This window comes from Peromyscus leucopus, chromosome 20 (assembly GCF_004664715.2).
Source record: "Peromyscus leucopus breed LL Stock chromosome 20, UCI_PerLeu_2.1, whole genome shotgun sequence".
NCBI lineage: Eukaryota > Metazoa > Chordata > Mammalia > Rodentia > Cricetidae > Peromyscus > Peromyscus leucopus.
This window is the reverse complement of record NC_051080.1, coordinates 1,782,898-1,801,081: the sequence shown is the minus strand read 5'-3', so window position 1 is coordinate 1,801,081 and position 18,184 is coordinate 1,782,898. Positions and strand designations below refer to the sequence as shown.

General features: G+C 53.2%; 1 protein-coding gene across 1 annotated transcript; it reads right to left on the bottom strand.

The window, feature by feature from the left end:
* Positions 1 to 49: 49 nt before the first annotated feature.
* On the bottom strand, positions 50 to 17,606 carry Spryd3 (SPRY domain containing 3). Its single transcript, XM_028874505.2, has 11 exons — positions 17,546 to 17,606; positions 15,334 to 15,480; positions 13,816 to 13,891; positions 12,400 to 12,524; positions 12,053 to 12,188; positions 10,304 to 10,489; positions 2,692 to 2,841; positions 2,300 to 2,357; positions 1,740 to 1,859; positions 1,488 to 1,657; positions 50 to 1,208 (listed from the first exon to the last, which is right to left on the bottom strand). The coding sequence occupies exons 1-11, from the start codon at positions 17,566 to 17,568 to the stop codon at positions 1,074 to 1,076; spliced, it is 1,326 nt and encodes a 441-aa protein (XP_028730338.1). The 5' UTR covers positions 17,569 to 17,606; the 3' UTR covers positions 50 to 1,073.
* Positions 17,607 to 18,184: the final 578 nt, after the last annotated feature.

Here is an 18,184-nt window from a genome sequence, read left to right as displayed (position 1 = left end):
CTGCCCGCCCTGGCCCTCTGACTGGAAAGGATTCCCTTTCTGTCCGTCCTGATAAATATGGAAACTCCGTCTTTATTGGGCGTATAAACATCTCTGGTCTGTACATACATTTCATACATCATAGTGCAGGCCCGGAAGGAGGGGCAGGAGCCCCAGCAGCACAGCCCCCCCCCCAGTCCTACCCACTGTGCAAACTGAGACCAAGAGCCCCTGGAAAGGGGGGAGAAGATGGGGGCTTGGGTGCAGGGGCGGGGTCTATGAAGACGCTAGAATCAAACACTGAAGCCAAGAGTCAACTGGCACACACAGCAAGCTGGGCACAGGGGCGGGGCGGGCAGGAAAGGGGTGAGGGGCCAAGCGGTGGCTCTGAGCGACAGCCACAACATAATACATGCCCTGGTGCCTTGGCCCCATCTCGGGGAGCCAGGGCTAGGGGTGCCTTGAAGAGTGCAGACGAGATGGGAGCAAAGGCCACAGTCCCATGCTAACACACACATACACACATGCACACACACATGCACGCACGCACGCGCGCACACACACACACACGCACACACTGAGCAATCTGTACGTGGCCAGGTAGGGAGCCAGGCTCAGGCTTTCTGTGGTGCTTTAGTGTGGGGGTGGGGCTGTCTCTCAGAGGAAAGAATGGAGACCCTAGATGTGATTTAGGACAGCAGCCAGTCAAAGGGGAGATGGCCAAGACAGGCCCCCTAGCCCAGCCAGGGGGAGACAGCAGCATCCGGCTCCCAGGAGGGCAGGGAGTGAAGAGATTTCAGGGGAACTATGTGGTGAATAGAGACAGGGTGCCTAGACTCTACCCTTGGCCCAAATAGCAGGTGGGCTCACACCTCTCAACTCGCACAGGATCCAGTGAGGTACAAGGGGATCTGAGTGCCCCACTAACCAAAGCACGGGGACCCTCCCGTATATCAACACTGTTCTCTGCCCATCACCAAAGGCTCCGGCCCAGGGACAGAAGGTCCAGCCTGACTGGGCCCTGAGCTGGTGGGGGCAGGGTGATATCTTCCCAGAGCCTGCTGGTGAGCAGGGCGGATGTGCCGGGGAAGCCTCTAGCCACTTAAGGGGTGCAGGTCGACTTTCACCTTCTCCCCACAACTGAGCATTCCAATGGTGGGAAAGAAGCCTCCAGAAGGTACAACAGCATCCTTCTTCCCAATGATCTTGCCATTCCGGGTGAAGAAAACCTGGTAGTGGAGGGGAGAGAAGAGAGTGGACTCTGGTCTCTTCCCTGGGGATACCCGACTCCCACCACAGGCTTTAGGATTCACTTGGGGTGATACGGGAAGCAACCACAAGAGGGCGGGTTGAGGCTGGACAGAGGCCGGAACTGCAGCCTGGGCTCTAAAGCTACTGTGAGCCCGCCCGCCCGTGCAGCTCCAGATCTTCCCCTCACCCGACCCTCACCCCCTCCCACCTGTGGTCTGCCCCAGGACCCCAGAATGAGCCCCTTCCTCCCTACTCACCACCACCTTCTTGCCCTCATGCTCCTGCTCTATCTCCTCTTCCTCTTCCTCCTCCTCTTCCTCCTCTTCCTCTTCACCTTCCTGGTGCAGGTACATGACATTTCGGACGTTCCGGACAGCCCGGGCAGTCGGGGACAAGATCACTGCGTCACAGCTGTCATCACTGTCCCCTAGGAGACAGGAAACATGAGCTCCTGCGGCACCCACCGCCCGCTGCCCTGAGCAGCCTGGCTGCTGCCCAACCTCACTCACCCTCACTGTCCAGAATGTAGTCCCGGGGGAACATGATTCCACAACCCATAATGTCCCCTTTGTAACAGCGTGGCCCAAAGGGGTCCCCCACACCACTGCCATGGAAGATCTTCCCGTCATCTGTTGGAGAGAGGAAAGGACACACTTGAAGGGACTGACTCTAGAGTCCTCGGGATGAGACAGATGCAGGAAGGACACCAGGCTTTAAAAAGGAAAACAATGTCCACTTGACTGAACTGGTCAGGAGAAAGGACAGGGTCCCTGGGGGGAGTGAGCAAGCAGGGAAGGGAGGAGGGGAGTCCAGGCGCCAGGCTCAGTATTCTCAGGAAGCCAGCCCTACAGGAGAGCTGAGCGATCTTCAGGAAGGGCACAGGGGAGCCATGTCAGAGGCCTGGAGTGTTCACTCTGGGCCCAGCTCTCCTCCTGCCTTGTCCTGTGCCTCCAGCTTTCAGGACTGAGAGAAACAAGATGAGGAGAAAGCCTGAGCAGCCTGGGAGCGAGGGGAGAGTGGGCGACTCTGGCCTGTCCCCTCAGTTTCCACAGCAGCAGGTCCCGCTTACCTGCGTGGTATGCCACAGACCCTCTGCTCCAGCCGGGGTGCCTGTTCTTGGGATAATCCTACAGCAGGAAGACAAAAGGAAATCTGACATCACGCATGACCGGGGAGGACAGAAGAAAGGGGCACCTGACTCTGTGACAACCCAGACGGCCGGCAGTCCCCAGCCAGGAACCGGGGGAACAGGAAGGGGCCCAGGGCCAGACAAGGTGGCACACTTGGGACACTGTGTCCTACGTCACAGGGCCTGTCCTCTAAGCCGACTTAGAGCCATGCTCTGCCTCAGCTCACAACTTTCCTCTACGGCTCCTTGCCCAGGTTTTCCCAGCACTTCCGGGCCCCATCCCAACAGCCCCAAACTGACCCCACAGGGACAAAGACGGCACTTGCGCCCACCTTCCTGGCCAGCCCCAAGGCGATGTAGCATTTCTCTCCAGGGTCCACGATCTCCACCTCGAAGTAATGGCTACGGGTGCTGAGTGGGTGCCGGGCCTGAGCCAGCCCCACGTCCACGATACTCTTGCCCTTCCCCAAATATTCCAGCAGCTGTGGAGCAAGAGCCAGAGGTCAGGGGTTAGGGGGACACTTCCCTGGACACGGGACGGTTTTCTGAGTCTGACAAAATCCCCTGGCTGAACGGAAAGGGATTCTAAAGGCACAGTGGACTCCAAGTTCTAGGCAGGCAGAGGACAAGGATGGCAGAAACAAGGTGGTTAGTGTGAGATGTCTCACATTCCTACAGAGCCACTGTCTGGGACGCCCCTGGGGGTCTTCAGGCCGGAACATCCCATTCCGGGACAACCCCAAGCCTGCCTGCCTGCCTTCCTGGAAGAGGGAAGACAAGGGGTATGCAGAGGTCAGGAGCCGACCGCAGACGGGGGACAGGAAGGGACGGTCAGGAGCCAGCGCTGCACCGATGGGACTGGTGTCGTTTCTCCAGGTCCTGCTCTCCCTGGCCTGAACCGAGCCATTCATTGCTGGGCCAGGGAGGTGCTCAAGGGAGCCAGGAGCCTGGAGACAGCAACCCCACCCTTCACTTTACACAGGGCAAAGGTCAAAACAAAGACAATCGGCAGGTCCTCCAGTTCCCGACCCCCACTCAGGCTGGAGTTGGGTGTACATCAGGGTAACAACCTCGGTCTGGGAGCTTTACCTGTCAGATGTCAGGTAATGGGGCTATGACCCAGACCCAGCTCTTCTTTCACCCACCTAGCATCACCTAGGACCCCTTGATTCCCTTTTAATCAACCTAACTGCCCCTCAGGGCTTTTCTTCTACTCTCTAAACCCTGTAGCCCTACAAAAACACTGTTCCTTGGGACCTCCTCCACTAATCCCTAGCAAACCTTAAGACAATGGCCTCACCCCACTAACATTCCTGCCTGAACCGGCAGCAAAGCATGAAGGCCTGGGGGCATCTCCTGCAGAAGCCAGCCCTCCTCATCTCCCTTCAGAGTGGACAGGAAGATCTCACTGTGCTCAGCTCCAGAACCTCCTAGTCTATGCTCCTGTACTCTAAAGACAAGTGAGGACAGATGCAGAAAGGCCAGAGGTACATGGGAGCCACCAGGTCCACACGCAGCCCACCATGTGTTCTGTCTGGAGCCCTTCGAGTGCTCCCGGCCTGGCTCTGCTCAGCATCGCTCCCCAGCCAGGAGAAGGGTCAACTGGTGTTGATTAACCTCATCTATCTAGCAGCCTATGATCCACTCCCTCCACCCAGTACTGCAGAGCTGGATCAGGGACCCCACAGCTGCCCTTGACCCATGCTATCCAACTGGCCTCTATGCTGGAAACAGGGTGTTCTCTAGTTCCGTGGCCAAAGGCAACCGATCCAGATCCTCATCCTTGGGAAAAACCCGCCCAACCATTCCCTCTGCCTCAGCCCACAGAAGACGGCGGCCGCAGTTCTGACAGGGTGGGGATGCTTCCAAGGGCAAGAGGCCACGGGACGACCTGCCCTGACAGGGAACTTCAACCCACACCCGCAGGCTCCTGAAGAGCAGAGGCAGTCTGCTGACATTCTGACCCTGAGCAACAGGCCCTCTTCAAGAGTGGAACATCCCATCTCGGGGCAGCCAAAGTCATAGGCTGCTCTCCTGCTCCCAGCAAGCCCTCCTGAGCCTTCGGCATGCACAGGCCAGAGCAGGGAGTCACTTCTCTGGCAGATCCTTTCTGGGTACTACTGTTGGGAACTGGGGGTCTGGCTTCTAGAGCCTCACTCGTCAGGATCTGTAGGTTTGGTCCTTCAGTCTGTGCCTTGGTTGACTCTTAGTTTGAAAGACCAAGTTCAAACCCTAACTAGTGTTGCTTGGTTGCCACTAAGCTTGAACATCAGACATTCACGTAACAAAAAAGCCTTAATGTCTTCATCAGTAAAATGAGGACACTACTACTTTGTCAAAAATAGTAAAAAGATAAGATAAAATGAGATCAGGGCGTCAGTGGAGCCTGCCACACCCAGTTGATGAAAATACGCATTCTGTCAGGAAATGGGGACTGACCAACCACAGTGGCCATGACCTTTCAGCCTGTACCTCACACTAGAGCAGCAAACCACCCTTAGGCCCACCAGGATGGGTATCTGTGGTGCTGGGCATCAGCTGAGAGTCCCACTACTGAGACAGCTACAGTCCCACTGACCCTCCTGTGCATCTGAGCTGCGGGTAGAGGGGGCCCTTTCCACGGAAGCCTCAGGTCCACCACCACCACCCACCCCGTCACAGGGACTGCAGATCAGAACTCTGTCTACACTCCAAGCCCTCCTCACTCTTCTCTTGTTGATTCCCTCTCTCATTGCTGGCCAGAATGGACTAATTCTTCTCAACTGGAGCAAGCCTGGAGGGCCTGGAGTAGCTGACACAGGAATCAAGTGCAAGCTCCCAGCTCAGGCCTCAACACAGAGTCCTCCTGAGTTGAATCTAGGGAGGACCCTCTCCTTTTGTGTCCCGAAGCTGCCACTGTAAGGAGTGTCAAGAGCCACGAACAGCGCACAAAGACAAGATTAGTCTAATGCAAGCGTGCAGACAGCTCCTGGAACCCTCTCCACACATGACCTCACTGTGCAGGCCTTAGGGGCAGCAGCCATTCTTCAGCATCTTCAGCCCTGGGGAGGGGGAGGCAAGGGACCTAGGACTTCTTTAAAGGAGGGAAAACTGAGGCTACAGACAGCAGGGGAAGAACTCATGCAAAATGAGCTACAACTGGGGTTGAAGAGATGGCTCAGTTAAAAGCACCTGCTGCTCTTCCAGAAGATGAAGGTTCAGTTCCTAGCAACTACATGTTGGTTCACAACCATCTGTAACTACAGTTCCAGGGAATCCACTGTCCTCTTGCGACCTCGAAGGGCAGCAGGCACACACATGGCACAAAGATATACACGCAGGCAAAACACCAAGAAAGGCAGGCAGCTCAGGGGGCAGTATCTGCCTAGCATTCAGGAAGTCCTGGGTTCAGTCCCTGACCATCATAGAAAGCAGGTGTGCTGATAATCCCAGCACTTTGTGGAGGTGGAGGCAGGAGGATTAGGTCAAGGCCAGCTTCAGCTATACAGCAGGTTCAAGGCCAGCCTCGGTTACATGAGACACTGCCTCCAGAAAAGAAGAAAAAAGCAAGCGCACTGACTGCGCCCGACCAGAGCACCAGCCTCACTGCACCGCAGCATGCCAGCTGACTCCTCTCGTGTCCGCACTGACCGGAAGCTGGAGCGTGCTGTCAATGCCCATGACCTTGGACAAGATCAAAACTCAAAATCTACTTTTCCCCCCTTGTAGTACTAGGAATTAAATGAACTGAGGGCTTCATGCATGCAAGGCAAATGTCTGACACTGACCGACCTCAAAATTCAAAATCTTAAGTACAGTCTGGCAGGGTTACACACGCCTTTAATCCCAGCATTCAGGAGGCTGAGGCTGGAGGATCCTTGTGATTTCAAAGCCATCCTGGTCTACATAGAGAGTTCCAGGCCGCCAGGGTTACAAAGTAAGACCCTGTCTAAATCATAATAACAACAACAATAATAATAATCTCTGAATCATGGCTTCTACTGAAAGCATACTGTTCTCATCTCATCATAATTGTAGAATCTTAATTCAAAGACCATGAGTATTAAACTATCAAAAAGGCCACAGATAGATCAAGGAACAACTACCTGGGCCTACTTTTCCTGTTCATTGGCTCTTTGACAATTTGAGCAAGCCCCTTCACACTTCTCTGGGACTGCTTTATGGTGATATTATATTTGTACTGAAATGTGATTTTATTTGTATGTTAATAAATAAAGTTGCCTGGGGATCAGAGCTAATAGCAAGCCATAGCAGAAGCCAGGCGGTGGTGGTGCACACCTTTAATCCCAATCACATGACAAGTAGATCTCTGTGTGTTCAAGGATACAGCCAGCATGGAGACACATGCCTTTAATCTCAATACCAACCATAGAGACCTAGAGGTCTGTATAGACAGGCAGTGACGAGGAGGTCATGTGGTTGGGTTTACAACCAATAAGAAGGCAGAACAGAAAGTCAATAAAAAGACAGACACACAGGAAGTAGGTCTCTTGCTGAGGGGAAGGACAGCAGCGGCAGGAAGGGTAAGAAGGCGGTTTTAAGTCTCAGCTCTCAGCTACTGCTCTGACCTCTTGGGCTTTTAACTCTGCATTTGGCTCTGTGTTTCTTATTTAATAAGACGTTTACATCTACACAGAACATGTTTGAAAATGTGGGTGTTCATGCTGTACTATCATAATACTACCAATAACTTGTATCTGCATGCTAAAGATGCCCACTGTCCTGCACATGAAAGAACTCTCCTGGGCTGGCAAGATGGCTCAGCAGGTAAAGCCCCTCACTGCCAGCCTGATGAGCTGAGTTGGACCCCCAGACCCACATGGTGGCAGAAGGAGATGATTCCTGTAGATTAAGCTCTGATCTCCACATGCATGCTGTGTGTGTGTGCATGCGCGCGCACACACACACACACACACACACAAATGAATGAATAAAAGTTAAAAAAAAAAATAACTGTCCCTACTGAAATACCACTTATGTCCTTCTGAGAAACTTTAGGTCAGATTTGAGGCCTTCCCAAATCTCCATGGTTCTGGGACACCCTACTGAGACCACCATTCACTCCGGAAGAAGGCCTTGGGTCCAAGGGCGGGTCCCCAACAGCAAGGGATGTAAAAAACAAGGGCAAAGGATGAAAATGTATGCTAGTCATCTTTAAAGGAACGAACTCTCCTTCCAAGACAACACAGCTCTGATCAGAAATACAGTGGATGGTACAAAAGAACAGAAGATGAAAAAAACCAGGCAGGTTATCCTCATTTGAAAGATGGGACAGTTGGAAAACCTAAAAAGACCTATGTTCTCCAAGAGACTCACCCTAGGGCTGGAGAGATGGCTAAGGGGGTGAGGGCACTTGCTGCCAAGCCTAACCACCAAAGTTCAACTCCGGGAACCCACCTGATAGAGGGAGAGTCGGTCCCCACACTTGTCTTCTGACCGCCACATGCGCACACACCAACACACACACACACACACACACACAATAAATTAATAAATAAATGTAATAAAAGATCCACCAGAAAACTGGGGGGAGAAGAGACTGACTGCTAGCCAGGCATGGTGGTTCACATCAGTAACCTCAGGAGGCTGAGATAGGAAAACTGACAAGAATTCACGGCCAGCCTGAGCTAAATGTGAGTTCCAGGGCAGACTGACTACAGCTGCCCGACTCCACCGCAGAGGAGCCTGTGTGCACGGTGCAGTGGACTTACCCTGCCAGCAGCCCTAAGCTGAGGTGAGGGTTTAAAAACAGCCAAACAAACTCGACAGCTAAGCTTAAGGGGAAAAAAATTCCTAAGTGAGTGGACTGAGGACGCTGAGGGGAGGGAAGGAAGGAAGGCTATTTATAATGTCTACAGGACTCCACCTCAGTTAGAAAAGATGCCTGGGAGGAGCTGGGAGTAGAGTAGGGACAGGTCCAGGCAGGGAAAGGATGCCAGGAAAACAATGAGGAGAGGTCAGAGATGAGAGCTGGAACACAGCCATGGCTCAGGCCCAAGGGCAACTCTGTGGATGTTGTCAAAATGACGGTAGAAGGAGAAAGAAAGAAGCGATGAATCAAGGCGTGAGCGTCTGAGGCCTTGGCTCACAACCACCTAGCCCTCACACCCCAGGGCCAGAGGGAAGTGGGGCATCAGACAGCAGGAGGACGCAGTCTGCCATGCTCTCTGAGCTCAATTTACCTTGAACTCCACAAGGAAAGGCCTTGCTCATAACCCCCTTCCGCCCCCACTGCCTCTGTTTTCCTATCACAGGCTGATTTGAAAACAGCCTGTGTTGAGGTGAGAGGGCCAAAGGCCAGGCTGGGAGCAGTAAGAAGGCTGCAGAGAAGAATTCTAAGTGGGAGGACTGAGCATCTCACAAGAGATCAGAGTTAGACTGAAAAGAAACGCCTGAAAGCAAGCTTGGAGGCTTCAGGTCCCCCCGACTTATCATTTATCTACATTGTCATCTTCTACAAAAACACAGAAGAGATTAACACCGAAGTTCATTCGTGACCCCCAAAACTGGGCCTGCATGCAAGCTTCTGACCCCTACCACTTGAAAGGCAGAGGCATGTGAATTCAAAGTTCAAGACCCAACTGGGTTAGAGACTGAGTTCAGATACCAGTCAGGGCAGCTTAGTTAAGACCCTATCTCAAAAAAATAATAAAAGAGCTAGAGATACATACAGCTTGGTGGAAGAGAACTTGTTTAGCATGTGCAATGTTCTATTTTAAATACCCAGCAACACACCACACACACACACACACACACACACACACACACACACACACGCCCCCGACAAAAACCCAACTGTTGTGGAATAATCTTTTTGTACACGGTGAAGATGTGTCTCTGCCAAAGCACCTTCTGATTGGTTTAGTAAAGAGCTGAAAGGCCAATAGGAGAGGATAGGCGGGACTTCCAGGCAGAGATAGGAACTCTAGGAAGGACTCAGAGAAGCAGAAATTTGCCAGAGAGATGTGGATGTACAGTATGGAGGAGAGGTAACAAGTCACACAGCAGAACATAGATTAATATTAATGAGTTAATTTAAGTTTTGTTTTGTTTTGTTTTTTGTTTTTCGAGACAGGGTTTCTCTGTGTAGTTTTGGTGCCTTTCCTGGATCTCACTCTGTAGCCCAGGCTGGCCTCAAACTCACAGAGGTCCGCCTGCCTCTGCCTCCTGAGTGCTGGGATTAAAGGCGTGTGCCACCACCACATGGTGAGTTAATTTAAGTTTTAAGGGTAGTTGGGAACATGCCTAAAGCTAAGGCCAAGCTTTCATAATTAGTAATAAGTCTCCGTGTCATTATTTGGCAGAGAAAGTCTGACTACACCCAACTCCTAGAGTCTTTTTCCACATTTGTTCCTCAGTTCTATGACCAGAGAGCCCAGCTGAACTGAATCCAGCCAAAGGGAAGCATAAGAACTGGGCTTCCAAAGCTGTTCCCCAACACTGAAGAAAGAGAAGCCTGCCAACGAGAGCGTCTGCTTATTCTGGGAATCAACAGCCAATCTGAGGTCCCAAATGAAGGGAAAAGAAGGGAGGGAATGAGCCTCACAACACAGGTTTGGACTCCAAGAACCACGCCAAGGCCTTGGCTGCTCTACCCAAATTTCCACTTCCCCAAGCCACACAAAAGCCTCCACTGGGTGCAGCAGCACAGGACGGATACTCCAGAGGCCAAGGTGGGCAGAATGCAAATTCAAGGCCAAGCAAGATGAAGAAAAAGAGTCAGGCATGGTGCACGCCTTTAATCCCAGCACTCAGGAGGCCCAGCCAGGTGGATCTCTGAGTTCCAGTCCAGCCAGGGCTACACGAGACCCTGTCTCAAAGAAAGAATGGTGGGGGCAAGGGGAGGGCAACACTGTTCTTCCTCCTCATTCTAAGCAATACCAATGTGCTTAGCTGCACCCTGTGTTCTGCCCAGCCCATTTACCTTCAGTGCCTTTTACTTACAGTCCCACAGACTCTGACGTCATGTAGCCGGCCCCATTCATCTTCATAGCTGTCCACCATCATGACGCTGTCATCTTCACGGCCCAGCTCCGCGTTGAGGTGCAGCCTCACCTCCTCACCCAGGGAATGCATACCAACTGCTGGGAAGAGCCCATCTGGAGACATGGGCATGATGGTGGAGCCCACCTGCAGCACAGGGAGAAAAGAGGGAGCTGCCATGTGGGTCAGTTTCCCACAGCTCATCCCGTTCTCAAAAGGGCATTTCCAAGACGATGCAACCAACTATTACCACATACACACTCACAGACTTAAGAAAGACAGAGGTCCTGGAGAGTTTTAACAATTGGTAAGTGCTCCTTGCCAAGCAAGTTACATGGAGCTAGAAGTCAAGCCTCAGGCTCTGCAAACACCTGCGTGAGCGCCACAGCAGCACCAATGCATGTCTGCCAAGGCTGCAGAGGGAGCTGACCTCTTGCCTGGCTTGAGAAGCAATCTTCCCCCAGCAGAGTGGGAGGAGGCAAGAAGAGGGAGAGAGTCGCGTGGCTTTCTCTCACCAAAACTACCATCTCTGAAGAGAAGAGGACTCTCGGAGTGAAAGAAAATAAAACCAAGGACATATTGCCCCAAATATTCAAACCAACCCAAAACCCTGCAGTTGACACAGGACAGATCCCCTGGACCTGGAGGAGTTAGAGACACTTGTAAGCTACCATGTGGGTGCTGGGAGTTGAACCTGGGTCCTCTGGAAAAGCAGTCAGTGCTCTTAACCACTGAGCCATCTCTTCAGCACCGCTTTTTACATTTTTATTGTTTGAGAATTTCATACATGCATGTAATGTGCTTTGATCAAATCTACCCCCCTCCCCTCCCCTCCCCTCCAATTTCTTCCCTACTCCCACCCGGACCGTGTACCCCCCCTTCTAACTTCATGCAGTCTTCCCTACCCCCACCCGGACCGTGTACCCCCCTCCTAACTTCATGCAGTCTTCCCTACCCCCACCCGGACCGTGTACCCCCCTCTTAACGTCATGCAGTCTTTTTTCAAACCCACTGAGCCAGTTTAGCATTGCCTACACGTGCAAGGGCACAGAGCCATCTACTGGAGCATGAGCAGCCTCTCAGGGGCCACATCCCAAAAGAAAACTTTTTTAAAGATAGCACTTCATGCAACCCAAACTGTCCTTGAATTCATCGTGTAGCAAGAATGACTTTGACCTCCTGGTTCTCCTGCATCCATCTCCTGAGTGCCCATGCGGTGCTGGGAGCTGAACCCAGAACTCAAGCATGCTAGGCAAACACACTACCTACCACCTGAGCTACAGTCGCAAACTCTTTCCCTCCCTTTGTCTGTTCAAAGTCTTCCTGCGTTGGGCAGTGATGGTGCATGCCTTTAACCCCAGAGGCAGAGGCAGGCAGATCTCTGAGCTTGAGGCCAGCCTTGTCTAGAGTGAGTTCCAGGATAGCCAGGACTACACAGAGAAACTCTGTCTGGAAAAACAGAAACTAAAAAACGTCTTCCTCCAAATCCTGCATTTCTGCCCCTGCTGGCTGCAGTTCCCCTTCCTTCTAACCTCAGGATCTGGATCCTGTTCCAGCTGCCCTGGGCAGAAGTGTCTTCTCAGATACACAGGGGACTGCCTGAGGCTAGACAGGCAACAGGAATGAGATCACCACTCTCCACTGTCCCTCTCACAGATCCTGAGGCAGATCCAAGCCACGGAAACCCCTCAGACAGGGTTCCCCACTCACCCGTTTCCCGTTTTTGGTGAAGAAGATCTGGGCAGTCTGAACGTCAAAAGACACAGGCTCAATGCCACAGCCGATCCGGTCCCCGGAATTGCACTTTGAGCCAAACTGGCGCCCCTTGGCACGGCCGTTGTACAGCCTACGGAGAGAGTGGCACAGGACACGGACTACGGCACCTGCTCCCCTGCATCTTCTCAGCAGCTCCACCCTTGATGGCATCCACCTGTGTCCTGGTACTCGGTCACCCTGACACCCACACCTTACCTAATGAAGCAGTGGAGAAAAGCACTCAGAGGTGGTTTACCCTTCACATCTAGACTGCCACTCCACAGCAAAGGACCCCCACTCACTTGCCATCATCAGCATGGTAGGCCACGGAGTCAGGCAACCAGCCAGGCTGGTGATCCAAGCTGTAGTACTGGGGGACCAGCCCCACAGCGATGGTGCCCCGGACGCCACTGTCCACAATGGATACCTGGAGGGAAGAGAGCACGATACAGTTCACAGGGACAGAAAACTGAATGAACTTCTGGAGTGATCAAAGGGAGGTTTATGCTCAAAGAGACCTGGGGGTGAGAGGTTAGGCCCTGCCAGGGAGAGCAGGGGAGGGCAGGGCCCCCTTTCCTAGGGTTATTGAGGCAATCACTCTTTTCTTTTTAAGGTGAATTCTTTTTTTTTTTTCAATTTATTTATTTTTATCTTGTGTACACTGGTGTTTTGCCTGCATATATGTCTGTGTGAGGGGTTGGATCCTGGAGTTACAGACAGTTGTGAGCTGCCATGTGGGGCTGGGAACTGAACCCAGGTCCTCTGGAAAAGCAGTCAGTGCTCTTAACCACTAAGCCATCTTCCAGCCCTAGACAATCATTCTTGAGCCTTAGTTGGGCATCATGGCTCACATCCTTAATCCTAGCACTCCAGAGGCAGAGACAGGTTCCAGGCCAGTCTGGTATACTTAGAGACACGGAGAGTTCCAGGCCAACCAGGGCTACCTAGGGAGATCCTGCCTCAAAAAAAAAAAAAGTAGGGGTGGGGAGCTAGAGAACTGGCTCAGTAGTTAAGAGTATATACTGACCTAAGTTTGGTCCCCATGACCCACATCAGGTAGTCCACAACCACCAGTAACCCCAGCTCCTTACGGATCTGACACTTCTAACTTCCAGCCTCTGTGGGTACTACACTCACATGCACATACCCACACACAGCATTTATAATAATAATAACAATAAGAAGAAGAAGTTAGGCACACAATCAATTCTGGGCTTCTATTAGGGCAGCAGTTTTCAACCTGTGGGTCTTGACCTCTTAGGGGTCGTGACCCTTTCACAGGGGTCGCCTAAGACCATCAGAAGACACAGACATTTACATTACAATTCATGACAGTTATGAAGTAGCAATGAAAATAATTTTATGGTTGGGAGTCACCACGACATGAGGAACTGTACTAAAGGGTCGCAGCATTAGGAAGATTGAGGACCACCATAGTAGGAGCTAGGAAAGTGAGACATGGGTCAAAGTCACCCTAGGCAAGGGAACAGCAGAGCAGAAGGGCAAAGGGTGATGAGACTCCAAGGTGCCTGTGTCTCAGATCAAGAGTCAGGCTGCTCTGCACCCTTCTCCCAAAAGAACAACACTGATGGAAAACTTAAAAGGCCAGGTCATAAATCCAGGAGAAGAGCTCCTTGGAGCAAATATACTCACTCCTCATCGCCAACCCTATCACCGCACCCCGGCTCCCCAGCTCTGCCCAACTACTGCTTGATCACCTCAAAATAATTGCTGTCCTTGGTCAGCGGTCGAGACGCCACATAGCAGCCAACTTCACCAGAATTTCCATGGTAACTAAAGGAATATGGAAACATTCTATGATCAGGCAAGCCCAGGGATTAGGAGGAAGTCCCAATACCCCGAACCCCAATCTTGTGAGGGCTAGCACAGAGAACATCAAGGCACGCTTCAGAAAATCGGCACATAGCCAGGCGTGGTGGCATACACCTTTAACCCCAGCACTTGGGAGGCTGTAGTAGGGGAATCTCTGAGTTCGAGGCCAGCCTGGTCTGCAGAGCGAGTTCCAGGGCAGCCAGGACTATCCAGAGAAAATTAATCAATCTGTGTGGATGCACACACACGAGGTACTTAACCACCCCCCCTTCCCACTGCTTCTAGCCAGGCCCAACCCACACTAGATCAGTCCAGTCTAGTTTCGTCATTTTCAGGAGGTAAATGTACAGCCTTCCTTAACTGTGTTTTAGGGGTCCCACAGTCTTGTGTAACCTCAATCCCTCCCTCACGTTGCAACTTTGGCCCTTCCCTTCAGCCCTGTCCTCAGTGGAGCTAGACAACTAGCCTTCAGCCTGGCATTCACTCAGTTCCCATAATTCAGCTTTCTTCCCCTCAGGCTAAATAATGCTACTTCCTTCTCCTCTTAGATGATAACTATCTAGGAGGCAGGAAGGAGGCAGGGAAGATTCCAGACAAAAGAGAGAAAAATACAAACCAAAGGGCTAGAAAGACACAGGGTGGGTGATTATGTACTGGCACTCCCCAGCCACTCCCTGCTGAACCCCATCTTTGAAATGTCAGCAGTGGGGGACTCAGACCACACAGATCCATCATCCTGGCAGGTCTTGGCAGCCTCCTACACATGCCATGGGGACTTCCAGAGCAGAACATGCATGGCCTTTCTGGATCCTTTCCTTGTCAGACCAAAAGACAGGGAGCCAAGATGGCTGAGGTGGAACATGCCTGGAATCCCAGCTTTGGGGAAGCTGAGGAGAAGGGCTGCAAGTTTAAGGACAACCTGCCCATCTCAAAAACAAAACAAAGTTGCCGGGCGGTGGTGGCGCACGCCTTTAATCCCAGCACTCGGGAGGCAGAGGCGGGCGGATCTCTGTGAGTTCGAGGCCAGCCTGGTCTACAGAGCGAGATCCAGGCCAGCCTGGGCTACCAAGTGAGTTCCAGGAAAAGGCGCAAAGCTATGCAGAGAAACCCTGTCTCGAAAAACAAACAAACAAAACGAAGCATAGAGCGGTGAGGTGGCTCAGTACAAAGCACTTGCCTAATGACAGTCGGATCCCTGGGTCCCACCTGACCTAAGACGATCAACCTCCTCCAGCTGTCCTTGAGCAGCCATCCCCGAGTACACACACCCAATAAACAAAAACCAAGGGCAACCCGAGTGACCGGAGGCAGAAAGGAATGCACGAAGGCCACCGGGGTGCCCTCCCTCTAAAGCACCTGGAAAGCACTGGAGGGGCAAGGTGGAACCATTTCCCTGCGCTCACCTCAAAGTGTCACCATCCACAAGGATATGTTTGAACCTCTCCTGATACCGGAAAGCCCGGACCTCTCGGATCTCCCGAATCCTCCTCCGCCAATTCAGAAACCGGTAGTGCAAGTTGAGGTCATCCATCTTGTTCATGAGAACAAACCTGTGAGAAGAGAAATGACTGAGGAGGAAATGGGGCTGAGCACAGAGCACCTCAGCCTGCTCAATCCTGACCTCAGCCTGCTCAATCCTGAATGCGCAGAGGGCCCCAGACTTGAGCAAGCCCGATGTCCAAATGCATCTCAATAACTCCAGCCTGGCCACTCACTCAGTCAATAGATATTTGTTGGGCTTTTTCCATGTGCACGGTCATCGAGGCTAGAACAAAGCTGTGAGCAAGACAGATGGGATTCATGTTCTCGTCGTTTCCAATCTCGTGGGTGTGAGGAAGCACAGCAGGTAATTAGCACAAATGGCCACTTTAGCCAGCGGAAGAAAAAAGCACAGAGGTGTAACAGACACTGGGCGAGGACAGTCTCGGAGGGACTGCGTGTGAGCTGAAAGGCAGGCAGGCAGCATGGCAGCCCAGCAAACAGCATTCCAGGCAGAGAACAGTCGAGGCACGGGGCCTTGGGTGGAAGAAAGGTGTCGCCGTAGAGAAAGACAGACGGCCAGAGCCACTGGAATATGGGGAAGGTGATTAAGAATAGGATAAGGCAAGCCGGGCGGTGGTGGCGCACGCCTTTAATCCCAGCACTCGGGAGGCAGAGCCAGGCGGATCTCTGTGAGTTCAAGGCCAGCCTGGGCTACCAAATGAGCTCCAGGAAAGGCACAAAGCTACGCAGAGAAACCCTGTCTCGGAAAAAAAAAAGAATAGGATAAGGCAAAAGACTACCCAGTCAGGAGTTTAAATTTTACTTCAAGGGTAGCGAGAAATTGGAATTGTAAGCAAGAAATGGTATGATTTTAAAACATATCCCATCTTGCTGGGTATGGTGATACTCATCTATTTAATCCTAGCAATTTTTTAAATTTTTTATTATTTTTACATGTATGGGTGTTTCCTGTATGTGTGTCTGTGCGTACTGTGTGTGCCTGGTGTCTTCAGAGACCAGAAGAGGGCATCAGAGCCCCTGGAACTGGAGTTACAGCTGTGAGCTGCCTGCCATGTGGGTGCTGGGAATTGAACCCTAGGTCCTCTGGGAGAGAAGCCAGTGCTCTTTTTGTGGGGTTGGGGCTCGAGATTGGGCTTCTCTGAGTAGCCCTTCCTGTCCTGGAACTCACAGCGTAGCCCAGGCTGGCCTGGAACTCACAGAGATCCACCTGCCTCGGCCTCCCGAGTGCTGGGATTAGCATTATGCACCACCACCGCCCAGCAATCCTTCTAGCACTTTTAATCCCAGGCAGAGGCAAATGGACCTCTGAGTTCTAGAACAGCCTGGTCTACACAGCGGGTGCCAGGCCAGCCAAGGCTACGTGGTGAGTGCTTGTCTCAAACAAAAAGAATTTATCAGATCTTGACTCTCATTCCCAGCTCACCGGTGGCAGCCATCAGAAGGGCAGCAGCGGAGGAGAAAAGGAATGGGACTCTCTTGGTATTTAGACAACCCTCAAGACCAACGAATGAATGAATGAATAAAATTTTCCAGAGAGCCAAACGTGGGAAAACGATGAAGAAATCTGTTCTTCCCATTCCCCAGACACCTGGCACAGTGCTCCCCCTACCCCCCCCCCAAACACACACACACAGTAGGTGCTTAGCAAACCTAGGCTAAGCGGAGTTCGATTCCAACGTGCACATCAGGGCTCTTCTGAAGGAGCTACCCATCACCACACGCTCCAGCGAGCAGACACCTGTGGCACGGCACTAGGAGGCCCCTCCTGGGCCCGGGGCCGGGGCTTGAACCCGGGTGGAAGCTGGAGCCCCAGACGTGAAGGCACCTGATCCTCCAGCACCAACCAGCCGCAGCGGCGCTGGGGCCTGGCGCGGCCTCAGCAGGGTCGGGTCACTCGGAGGAGACCCGGGGGCCACCCGGCCTTCACCTGTCAATGCGGCTACGCCCGGTCTCCGCAGGCCCTGCACTAGGGGAGGTGCGCGGCGGCGGGAGGAACGCCGGTGACCCCAGCCCCTGGCCCCGCCCCTGAGCCCGGAGCCGTCTTCCAGGACCCCCGCCTGGAGATCTGCAGAGGCCGGGGCCTCCGGGACCCCGCCCCCGATCCCCGCCTACCGGGGCCGCCGCGTCCTCCTCATCCATAGGCCTCTCAGCTCCGTGCTGTAGCTCTCCGGCCGCCGCCGCTGCCGCCACTGCCGCCGCCGCCACCACACACATCCGGGTCCCCGCCCTTCCTATGCTCCGCGGGGCCCGCCCCCCCACGCCGAATCCGACCAATCCGCGGCGGCCTCCGCAGACGGGCACCCACAGCAGCCAATCGCAGGGCTCAGGCGGTGTGGGGCGCGGCCCGGTGAGCCGGGTACCTAACACTCGGCGGCGTCTGAGACACCCCGGTGTCGGCAGGGTTGGGGGAGGCGACGTGGCTGCACCGACGCCACCGCGGGCGCCAGGAGCTCGGGGAGGCGGTCAAGGGGCGGCTCCCTTGGGGCGGAGCAGGTCGCCGTGCCCGCGCGCGCGCGTGCGAGCGTCACGTTACTGGAGCAAGAAGTGATGCTAAAAGCGTTACTGGAATGGCTTTTTGATCCACGGAACAGCCTTTGCTGGGGGGGAAAAATCTCTTAAAATTTTATCTCCTTTTTACGCGTGAGGAGCCAGAGGCCGAGCTCCACCGCGGCCGCCCTCCGCTGATACCTTCTGTTTTCTTCTCTCCAGAGCACCACTTTGCATCCCGTACCTTCACTCCAGGAAGGGCGT

Excerpts from the sequence above, each read along its gene's own strand:
- Spryd3 (XM_028874505.2), bottom strand. The coding sequence starts at position 17,568 with ATGAGGAGGACGCGGCGGCCCCG. Across the intron at positions 10,490-12,052 it reads TCACCAAAAACGGGAAACGG|GTGGGCTCCACCATCATGCC; the intron begins GTGAGTGGGGAA and ends CCTGTGCTGCAG. Across the intron at positions 2,358-2,691 it reads CCTTGGGGCTGGCCAGGAAG|GATTATCCCAAGAACAGGCA; the intron begins GTGGGCGCAAGT and ends TTCCTGCTGTAG.